Genomic DNA, 12145 nt, shown 5'->3' on the forward strand with positions numbered 1-12145 from the left:
TCTTTCATTGATAAGTCTTTTCTCTTTCCCCTTGCAGGCCCGACTGAACTGTAAGCACTGTGGAAAACCAGTCATAGATGTACGGATTGGAATGCAGTATTTTTCTGAATACAGCAATGTCCAGCAGTGCCCCCATTGTGGGAACTTAGACTACCACTTTGTGAAGCCATTTTCTTCTTTTAAAGTTTTAGAGGCTTATTGACGAAAGCTTTGCTTTAGTAATAGCTATTTTATGGGTATTACTACTTTATTACATATCTTTTATAGGAAACACTGTTGACATTGGTTTCTTTTCTAATTTAAAGAATTTCTTTGTATGTACTAAAACTGGGGATTGACCCTGCATCCTCCTTTGGCACCTAAGTGTTTAGTTAGTGGTCAGGGCCTGAGCCCCAGTAAGTAACTTTGTGAGTCTGGGGGTGGGGGATCACCATCACTGATTGTCTCTGATAGAGCTTTAAGTTAAAAGATGACAGGGAAGGGTGGGGAGATTTTAGGGAAGGGATGGTGTAGGTATAAACTGATCACATAGTAAAGTCTGGCAGTGTGAGGAGGTGGGAAAAAGCCCTTATTAAAACAGTAGACAGTTCCAGCTGATCTATTTTCAGATTTTCCCATGGGTTAGGGAAAACTGTATGACATGTGAATGTAAATCTATGCCAGGAGGCACACCAGTGTTGGATTCTACATCTTGGCATAGTGCTTTGCAGTAAGCATTAATGTGGAGTTTACCTTCACTGACATCATTTGGAAGTGGCCCTGGTGTACTGTTTTCCATCAGTATTGTAGTTTAGCGGTCAGGTCAAGTGATTCCTACCAGAATTCAGTTCCAAGTTAGGATACGTCTCTTTGAAATTATTGGTGGTGCAAATATTTTTAGGCAAGGTTTTCTCATGACCTGGAGAACATATTAAATGGCTTGTACTGATGCATGTTGGTTCAGGAAGGCAGGACTGCAGAGTTGTGTGGTTAGAACTCTTTCTTCAAAGCGGTGTAAAAATGACTTTTAAATTGGGAAATTCACCAGTAGTGTACCAGGTTTGTACCAGTTGCAAGATAGTAGTGGCATCTGTTGTCTTGCAGGTGAACTTCACAGCCATGATTCTTAAAAATGCTGGTGAGCTTCAAAAGGAATCAGTGCTGTACCTTCCAAAGAGTCATTTATGGCCTTGTCTTGCCTAATAAATGCTGAGCCTTCTAAAATCACATATTTGACCAGTTGGGGGTGGGAGAGGGTACATTTAAAGGATGTTAAAGAATAAAAGGGCTAATATTTCTATTTGGGGTTTATCCTTTTCACATGGGGATATTATTGCTATTAATAAAAGGTATACACTAAAATGTTATTCTTCTAAAGATTTTTTGCAAAACTTTGTTGGCTTTACTATAGAAATATTAAGCATTTAGAAAGTTGGCTTTTTTGTCTAAGATGAAGACTTCCATTCAAGATTTCTAATTAAATTATAAAAAAACCTTAGATCCCTGTTAGTGACTTTAGAAGGAACCACAGTCCCCTCCCTCCTTTCAAAAACTAATTTTTACATAGAATGTGCTTTAAAAAACATTAACAACAAAACTCCCTAATTTCAAGTAATTTGGTTAAGTGTGTTGAGTTAAATATTTCCAAAGAACACCAGAAACATTGTCACATACTTGATTGAAAACTAGAGTCAGAGTTTATTTGAATATTTTGTATTGCTTAACCACTTTATACCAGTTTAATATTCCCAGAGGAATCAAGTTTGGCTTGTCTTTTAACATTGTTGAGGCTTTACTGCCAGTGAGTTTAGGTGTATCACAGACAGCATTTGCTACTTTGTGGAAAGCCAGCAGCATTAGAGAATCAAAAATATTATCCAGTGCCCTTTATCTTTCAGCTCTATTTGATTCCAAATGTGCTTTCCTTTAGCCATTTTGGTGGTCTGAAAAGTGTTTCATCACAGGAACAATAAATGAAATATTTGTGAGAGGCCAAATCTGTACTCAGTCAGCTAATATTTGTTTGAACCAAAAGAACTTTATGGGATGCAGAATGAATATTTGTCTTTAAGACACAAAGCTATAATTATGAACAGTTTTGATGTTGAGTACATTAGGTGCCGAAACTTAAATTTTGAAGGAACTTTCTGTCTTAAGAGTACCACTTGGACATTGTTACAGAGACTAAAGAGTAAACTTTCTGCAATTCATTTCTTTTCCCAACAAAGAGTTTACAGTTTAATCTGCCTGTAATATTCCTGTGGGACATATTAAGTGAATTCTCCACAAAACTGTTTTTCCCTTTATATTTTTTCCCAGGTCTTTGAAGAAATAATGGCTACTTTAGCCTTTTATTTTAAAAATTCAGTTCAAGTCAACAAATGTTTTTTAAGCACTTATGTGCACTGTGATGTGAAATCAGAATGCCATGGATTGTCTATTTGTAGACAAATTTATATATTTATCTTTTTGGCAAAAAGGTAATAAATTCTACCATTCTTGAATCTTAATGATACTATTGGCCTTCAAGTTGTTTGTGTTGCCTAAAAGGAAATTCTGCTGTTTTGCGGTTTAAAATAAAACTGGGACACAGGAGCGTGTAAGTAAATGTCTTGCCAGCCAACACAATTTATTATAATATTCTCACAAAGGAAGTTGCTTGAGTTATTTCTCATTGGCTAGAATGTTAATAAGAATAAGAAATATATCCACTAAAGCTTGCCCCTTTGGGGGAGGACTGAGGCGGTTATGAAGGCAGAGTATGGGGGGAAAGAAAAAGAGACATGAATTACCTGAGAAATGCAGTTTCTATTTCTTAGGAGAGTAGCAAAGGGTGACATTCTCTAAGTGCAGCTATTTCAAGATGATTCTGCTTTTTTTTTCATCATTTTCCTTTTGTTATTTTGTTTTGTATAGTTTCATCATGAGCAAATAAAATTCTGTGCATTAGTAAATTGCAGAACAAGTAAAAGATAGTTTTGATGTCAGATCTTTTTTTTTTCTTTTCAATCCAACCTTTGCCACTCTACCTGCTATCCTTACCTTCCTATAAAGGTAGGGAAGGCACCATGTCGTTGTCTCTTAAGATAGAAGTTGTATAATGTAGCCAAGTGGCATACCAATTTTATTTTATATTTTTTTTTTGAAAAATTACACCCTTTCTCTTCCTCCAAATCCCCTCAAAACACACAGGACAACGCTCAAACAAGATTAAAAAGACTTCCTTTAATTTCCAACACTTACTAGCAGTTATATTTAAGAAGGGGGGATGTTTTATGTGGTGGTCTAGTGTATTTGGACATATTAATTTTGGGATACCTAGAACTAAAAGTTAACTGATATGTAACTTGACCAACCACCTCAAATAACTGACCTGCAGAAATCAATTCTTCATTTAGTCCAAGAGCCTAATTTCAGGTATTATCTGAATTCTGCTGTGCTTAGATCAGTGACTCACAGTTTACATTTCTCTTTTATCTAATCAACTGGCTCCTTCAGTCATTTGGATTGGAAGTGGAAGGGTGAATAGGGAGGGTGGGGTGCTGGGAGGGGGAGGGGAGTGCTACTACTGTTCAGTGTGTGGAACCTGCAGCAGAATGTTGCCTAACCCAGTTGATTTCCATTTACTGCTGACTGTTACTCTTGCCAGGCAATGGAGAGAAGATATAGTGGATGGGCACCATTAAAACCAGCTCAGAAATGTGTTCTTGTCAGTAAAGGTTTCTTGTCAAGATGTCTTGGATTGCACTTTCACGAAGGAAAGATAATGTATATAACAAATGAATGTTGATGAAACTGAAATGTTTGGTTATGGTACTGTTGTGTGTGGTGTAAGAGGATTTCTGTTTGTGATCTGTCTGTATTAAAAAGTAATAAAGTTGTAAAAACCTCACATTGTTGCTTCTGTGGATGTGCTGTCTTTTTTTCCTTTGACCTGAGAATTTTGAGCAAGAGAGGTTATTTGATCAGAAAGGTGTAAAAAAAAGTTTCTATGGTTTCCTGTCATTCCTTTGGTCTCTGTCCATGTAACAACCATCCTATAATGAAAGATTTCATTGTAGGCAGAGAAAAGAACTTAGCTGTAATTAAGCTCCTTGTAGTCCTTTTGTTGCATTATCCTTAGGAAGCAAATTGCCTCAGACATCTTAGCCACCTAAGGAAAACCCAACCAAACACATAAAGCAGTCTAGAATCTTATAGGAAGAAATATAAGGGATTCATGAGACCTCTCTGCTTTCCAAAAGTATCCTTTATTTGCTAATATACTACAGAGTCTGTGTGTTAGGGATGATTCATCTGGAGGTTCCAGGTACTGCAGATGTGATTACTAGGAATGTAGTCATGTTAACAAAATTTTGTGATATTTATGAGGAACAGGAAGGTTTTCCCTTAATCAAAAGGAATGTTAAAGGTAAATAAGCAGTTGAAATTAGTAGAAAATATTTAGTTACCTAGTCTTTAAATCTTCAATTCTATTATAATGTGGTCTGGGGTTTATAAATGAGAGGTAGATGCTGATGCTTATACTATAGCTTCAATAATATATTTTTATTAAAAAGTGTGAAATCAGCTAAATTATATTCTAATCCTGCTTTTCTCATTTAGCCATACCTTGGTTGATCTCTCTTGGACCGAATATGTATGAAAGTATGAAAGCTGTTTTAAAAATATAAAATGAAATGTATGTATGTACATGTGAGTATATATGAAAATATAAATTATGTACACATGTATGTGTACATATACATGAGGGTATATACATATGTATATGTATGATATGCAAATGTGGACATAGAAGTATGTGTACATAATGTTTATACATTCCTATTTTCATACATCACTTTACATACATGTGTATGCATACATACTGGTCCAATAACCTTATTGCACAGTGAGGATGATTGAGGTTTCCAGGTCCAGATAATGTGACTTGCCTACGGTTATTTAGCTAATTGGTTACAACCAGGTCTAGAGCCCATTTTTCCTTATATCAAGCCATTGTTCTTAAACACACATAAGGTATATTATAATTAATCCCAGAGAGCCACTATTCACTTGGTAACAATCACTGGTATTTGCTGAGGAGAAAGCTATCTTTTGGGCCTTGGCTTAGCATTTCTAAGTCAATGAAGTGATTGATAGCTGGTGATCTTGTTTAGTTTGTTATAAAAGTATTTTACTTAGGATTAAAATGAAACTGGCCATTGTAACACTGGAGAAAACATACTGCTTGTTACTGATGCTCAAATTTTTCACATGCTAATGCATGAAATTTAGAGTTACAGAATTCCTTTTGTAATTTAAATTATGTGTAATAGGTTATAGAAGTCATAGTTAGAAAAAACTCATAGGTATCATTAAGTATTACATCCTAATTTTTCAGGTAAAGAAACAGGCCTGAAATCATTAAATGATTAAATTAGTAAATTTAAAGAGTTGGTTAAAATCATTTGCCTTCATTTTTTTGGGAGGTGGGTGGTAATCAAGACCATCTTCCTTTCTCTCCTCTTTGCCTCCTGCAGAGTACATTATCTGCCTTCTTATTGCCACCTTATTAAAAGAAACTTATTTTACTGAACTGGACTTCTCACTTTGTTCTTCAGTGCTTTACCTTTTGGACCTTTAGATTTCAACTCTATCTTGCTTTTATCTTTTCATTTTGCCTCCTGCTGAACATCAAATAAGATATAGGGTGAAAGCCTAAGTCTTAAAAGACACATACATTTTTATTCAAGTGCCTATGTGAACAAAATATTCTGACCATGTTGAAAACATTCTGTTTTATTTGGCACTTTAAAAATACTCAGAAAAAATGTTAGGCCCTTTTATGAAGTCAGAGATGTAAGTGAGAAAATTAGGATCAAGATGTGACTGCACATCTGTTAAATGACTCTTTTGATACATAGTGGAGAGAGATACCATGCAGAGACTTGAATTTTCTGGATGATGAACCAGAGGTGACCTTGGTGGAAAGAAACTAAGGAAATATTTTCACAGTAACAGATGTAAAGAAATTCATATGAATAACAACTAGAAACAGACTGACCAGGAGTTGTAAAAGCACTAGGATAAAGCCATTGAAATCTAACAAAAATAATGGTTTTCAGTGCATAAAAGAAAACAAATACTAGGATGAATAGTGCTTGGAACTACAGTTTGGTAGTGGCAAACTCATTTTGTACTTGGAAGCCTCTTATCATTTAGAAATCTTCCTAGCTAGGTCATCATATCGCATGTTAAAGTAATCTATGTGTAATTGATAAAGAAAAATAGGAAATTGGATTGTTTAATGCTCCTGTTTCCACTAGCTATGCATCCCTGAAAAAATAAAGTTTTACTTTTTAATGGAAGGAGTTTTGGTTTTAGAGTCAAGGTTTATGTATAAATACATGGTTGGAAGGGAGCAGCGTAGAGTCAAGACTGTTTTAACTTCTGCTTCAAACCCATTCTGTGTATGACTTGAGGAAGCGACTTATCTCTAGGCCTCACTTTTCCTGTTCTATAAAATGAGACTTGATCTTGACCTCTGGAGTCCCATCCAGTCCTAAACCTCTATGATCTGTAACTCAAGAGGAATACTTTGCTGTCCTTGACAAATGATCATTCAACCATTCCTGGATTGAAGGAACTCACTATCTGAGTTAGCTATACAACTTTTGAACAATTCTGATTGTTAAAAAGTTTTTCCTTTTATCAAGCCATGACTCTCTCTCTTCAACTTCTACCTATTTCAGCATTATCTGACCAAGAAGAAAACTTCTAATTCCTCTACCTCAAAGGAAGCCCTTCAGATAAGACGATTTTATCTAATAAGTCATTTCACAAGCCTAATTTTCATGCTCGGTTCCTTCAACAAATTTTTATATGCAGTGGTTTCTAGTCTCTGTGTTATTTTGTATATCCTCTAAACTTCCTTCCAGTTTCCTAAAGTATGGCAGAGCTGAGCACAGTGCTTTATATGTGAAATGATGAACTTGAACACTTACCTTTTAAATGATTAAAAACTATTACCAGCTAATAGATGGGCAGCTGTTTATAAACATAACTTTACATTTCTCCCTAAAAGTTGCACTTTATAAAATTTAACTCACTGTTCTAACCTATAGAAATGATTGGGTTCCTTTCTTGGTCATCCAATATACTTATTCTCAGCATCTGAAAATTTGATAACAGTGCCATCTTCATTTAAATCCTCTAATGCTCAGAGCCCTTACAAGATCATGGAATGATAACTGATTGATGAGTAGAAATGAGTCTAAAACAGACACTTAGCAATAAGGAATGGGGACACATAATCTACCAGAGATTATTTTCCAGATTGACATTGATTCATTAATTACTAATTATAGTTTCAAATCTACTCAACCAAGTCATTGAACTTTGGGTTCAAGTCATTGATTTGTCAATAGGGAGATCCTCATAAATTGTAAAATACTTTTATTCTTTCGTTTTTGAAATTTAGGCATTGTATGCCTATTTTATTCTTCTTGGTTTATAATTCTTGTGTAACTGTCAAAAAACGAAATATGTTTAGTTGGGCTTCACTTTTGGGGGGAGTTGGGTGAGTGATTTGCAAATCTTTCCTCCAGTAATGCTTTAATGAAGTCAGGCTTATTTGGAAGGACTTTCACCCCCCTTCCTTTTTCCCCCAATTGGTATATTTACCCACAGACCACAACTTTACCAATGTCAAGTTGAGTTCTTGTTCCAGTTTTTCTACTCATTAACTATGACTTCAGAAAAATCATCACCTTGCAGATTATCAGTAACTTTGCCTGTAAAATTAGGATTATTTTTGTATTATCCATCTCACAAGATTATAGAAAGAAAAAAGCATGATACCTTGAGAGTTCCATAAAAAAATTAGTTAATAGGTTCTGTTCACCAGATGGTAGACACCCAAAGTTCAGGTGTAATGACTAGTAGAAATTAATACCCCTCCATTGGGTTAAGCTTTCTTAAATGATTTTAACAACAAAAATGTAATAGTAAATTATCAAATTAAATTATTATTAGAATTAAGTTAGGAGCAGCTAAGGTGGTGCAGTGGATAGAGCACCAGCCCTGGAGTCAGGAGTACTTGAGTTCAAATCCAGCCTCAGACACTTTAATAATTACCTAGCTGTGTGGCCTTGGTCAAGCCACTTAACCCCATTTGCCTTGCAAAAACCTAAAAAAAAAAAATTAAGATTATGGAAAGGAACTTATATCAGTTTATTCTACCTTCACATTATAGATGAAAAAACAAAAGTTGTCATTTGCTTAATGTCATGGGTAATTTAAGTGGCAAAGCAAACATTCAAACTCTGGCAAGGCTTTTGATTTTACATTTAGTCCGCTTTCCCCTGTTCTAGGATAGGCTGCATCTCGAGTTATATCACAGTTTTACTACCACTTGTAAAGAGAGAGACTTTTCTACCTCACTAGCAATCCCAGTTGGCTTCTAGTATTATATTTTTCAACAATATTTGATTTCATAAATGATTTTTGATTCATTTTATGTGTGTGAACATTCACATGTTCCCAAAGAAACTATTGTTGTACCTTTTAAAATTAAATTGAATTTAAACTAATTTTACTTCAGGGCTCGTAGGTAAGATATTGGAAAATTGCTTGAAAATTAATGCCATATATGTACTTTCATTTTAGAGACTTTCATACAGATTCATTTTTGCCTCATTAATCAGTCATCTAATGCCCAGAAGCCCTCATAGGCTCATGGAGTGGAAGTTGATTGATGAGCAGAAATGAGCCTAGGACAGGTACTTAGTAAAATTTAGGTAGTTTGCTTTTTGTTTTATTCTCCTGCTCTTTTACTGGTTATCTCCCTTCTTTAGTTTGTCAGCCATGGTCTCAGGTGCTATGCCATAGACCAGAGGTGTCAAACATGCACTTAGTGTGCTGCTGAATCAGATTAAAATGTAGTTGAAAAATATTTATCAAAAAAACAGGTAATATCTATGCATGGTTTTCTAAGTCATTATGTAGGCTGCAGGAAGTTTCATATAGTTTAGTTGACCCTCTTTTTATGTGAGAGTCACTGTTTAAATCATTGGAACCGTGATTTTAGCCCAGTGACATAGAATAAAATGTTGGAGTTAGATCGGATTTCAAGGATCATTAAATCATTTTATCTAACAAAATCACTTTCTATATTTGTAAACAGTCTAATAGAGTCTAAGTGACTTGCCCAAGTTTACATGATTAGTAGAACTAAGACTAGAATCCAGGTACCTTGATTCCCAGTGTTCTTTGCATTTTATTTCATTGCAAGTCCTATTGAAATATTACGTAGTAACAACTCTTTCAAATTGCATTTGACTTAGGGACTTTTCAAGATCAAAAAACCTTCCGGACTTAAGGGAAGGAATCTCCAATGATGCATTTTCAAACACCATCCCAGTAGGTGGCAGGAAGATAATTTTGGGTTGGGGACCACATTCAGTGTTGATCTCATATAGGTAGTTTCCTACTTCCTTTAAGATTCACCTTGAACAAATTAGAGGAGAAGGGAGGAGAAGGGAGTAGAAGTCTAGTAAGTGATCACTGATATACATAAAGGTTATGTAATTATTAGATCTTCCTTCTTGAAGTAGGTTAAAAGTCTGAAAAAAACCTGAATTCACATGTTCTTTTAGATTGTAACTGAACTAGGCCTATGTATGAAACTTTTTAACCATCAAGGCTTAGGAAATAACTTGGGAAAAATCCCTTTTGTGGTATGAATAGAAATAATTACCTCTGACCCTTTGTTGATAGTTAAAGAAAAATGAGTTACATATTCCTCATTTCACTGTAACCTGTCCCTTTCCATGTAACTTTTCTTGGGCAAATAGGTAAGTTTACTTTGATCCCTCCCAAAACTAGTTAGATGAGCAAGACATATCAAAGATAATAAACTGAAAGGTACATTGCCCTATAAACTACAATTTCCACCTGTTTTAGTTATTACCATACCTAAAAATTTTCTAGGAAGAATCAAAATGCCCAAGTTATTGAATAGCAGTGTCTGCAGATAGATGCTTACTCATCTAGTGAGGATCTAGTATGTGTGTCTCTCATATATAGATGTTTGTATTTGTTGGTAATTGTGTGTGATAAGGTCTAGGTGAACATCATCCATAGGGGCAATCTGGCAACTCTTAGTTTTGTAGTTTAAGGAGGTTTGTCTATGGTCACATGTTTCAGAGAAAGGACTAGAATTCAGGGATTCCTTGCTCCAATACTGGCCTGTCTACTGTGCCATGCTGCTTCTTATGTATGTGTGTACACATAAATATATTGATTGATTTTTGGTATTATACAGTTGTAGACTTAAATCAGCTAGGTGGAGTAGTACATTGAATGCCAGACCTGATGCCAGGAAAACTTATTTTCCTAAGTTTAAATCTGACTCCAGGCATTCACTAGCTGTGCTACTCTAAATAAGTCACCCAGTTTGCCTCAGTTTCCTCCTCTGTAAAATGAACTGGAGAAGGAAATGACACTCCAGCCCCAAAGTGGGTAAGTGACCTACTCATGTATTCCTGACTACAAACATATCACTTTAATGATGCCACTTCTATGTACTATGAAATATAATGAAATAATGTGTAAATATAAACCATTAATATTACTGTTTTCCCTTTCGTGCATTGTCCAAAATTCTTAAAAGGTTTTGAAAGATTTTATAGATGACTACCAATAGCTTTTAAAACATTTACTACCTCCTGACCCAGGTGGCTGCATGTACAGAATAGAATTCATTATCTTTCTCCCTAAACCCAACCTACTTCTGAGCATACCTTGTCACTGTCAAGGATACCACCCATGTTGGCCATCTTGGTGTCATCTTTCACTTCTCTGTCATTCCCCCAAGATATTCAATCAATTTCCAGATCTTATCATTTCTATTTCCACAATATCTCTCCCATTTATCCCCTTCTCTCAATTTACATCACCATTGCCCTAGTTAAGACTATTGAAAGTCTTTTGTTAAAGTCTTAAGCCTTGTCCAATACACATGCTTAATAAAATTTAGTGGTTCCTTTACTTGGTATTTAAAACTTTTTACATCCTACCTTTCCAGACTCATTTTGCATTACTCTCTTCTACATGTTCTTTGTTCCAAACAAACCCAAACAAATTGGTGTCTGTTCCTCATCCATGAAATTCTATTTGTCCCTCATAACTAAAATGTACTCTTTTCTTAACTTCTTGGAATCCCTGGTTTTTGTCAGACAGGTTAACTCAAATGTTACCTTCTCCAGAAAGCATTTCCTGGAGCCCATCTGTTAGTGCCTTCACCTTCAAAGTTATGTTGGATTTGCATATTCCAATTTATTTACCTACTCTTTCTTTCATTAGACTGTGAGCCCCTCAGGGACAGGATTTGTTTCATTGATGGTCCTGTGGGATGGTTAGGCAGCTATGTGGTACATTGGAAAGAATGCTGAGCCTGGAGTCAGGAAAACATGAGTTCAAATCTCACCTCATTTACTTGCTAGCTGTGTGACCCAGGGTAAGTTGGTTGACTTTTGTCTGCTTCAGTCTCCTTACCTTTAAGATGGGAATAATGATATAGTCATCTCTCAGGGTTGTTGTGAGAATCAAATGAGATTATTGTAAAGCCCTTTGCAATTCTTAAAGAGCTATATATAGATACACACATATATGTGCTAACTATTGTTAATGTAAATTTTGTTAAAATTAATATAAAATTGAACTAATAAAGCTTGTATTTTTGGATCAATTTCAAAAAATTTTGCATCAAACATTTATTAAGTATCTCTTATATGGAAGGCACTTTTTCAAGGAACTGAGAATATTATAGATGACTTAAAAGGGTTATAATACTATATGTGAAATGACTGATTTGAGAGAGTGTGATAAATGTAAAGAGGAAGTCTGAGCAAAATGCTTTAAGAAAGATGGTGAAGGGGAGAGGGTCTGGGGGGGGTGGTAGGAGGAGGGTGATATTTGTTATGGGTTTTAAAGAAAAGGGAGGGATTGAACATCTTAGTTAAGGGAACATGAGTCCTTTACAGGCATGGGATAAAAAGCAGATATGGGAGGAGCCAAGAAGAGAAACCAGGGAAAAGGAGAGAGTATTTGTCTAGTTCTAGTTGACTGGAATGTAGTTTATTAACAGACGGTGAGATAAGACTAGAAAGATTGGGTGGCATCA

General features: G+C 35.3%; 1 protein-coding gene across 1 annotated transcript in view; it reads left to right on the forward strand.

Annotated features, from left to right (window-relative positions):
* HECA (hdc homolog, cell cycle regulator) overlaps positions 1-11885 on the forward strand; it is a 60972-nt gene extending 49087 nt beyond the window's left edge. The window contains exon 4 of the mRNA XM_074187704.1: positions 38-11885. Coding sequence (XP_074043805.1) covers positions 38-202 — 165 coding nt within the window. The 3' untranslated portion in view covers positions 203-11885. The remainder of the gene's footprint in view (positions 1-37) is intronic.
* Positions 11886-12145: the final 260 nt, after the last annotated feature.

Source organism: Macrotis lagotis, chromosome 5 (genome assembly GCF_037893015.1).
Source record: "Macrotis lagotis isolate mMagLag1 chromosome 5, bilby.v1.9.chrom.fasta, whole genome shotgun sequence".
NCBI lineage: Eukaryota > Metazoa > Chordata > Mammalia > Peramelemorphia > Peramelidae > Macrotis > Macrotis lagotis.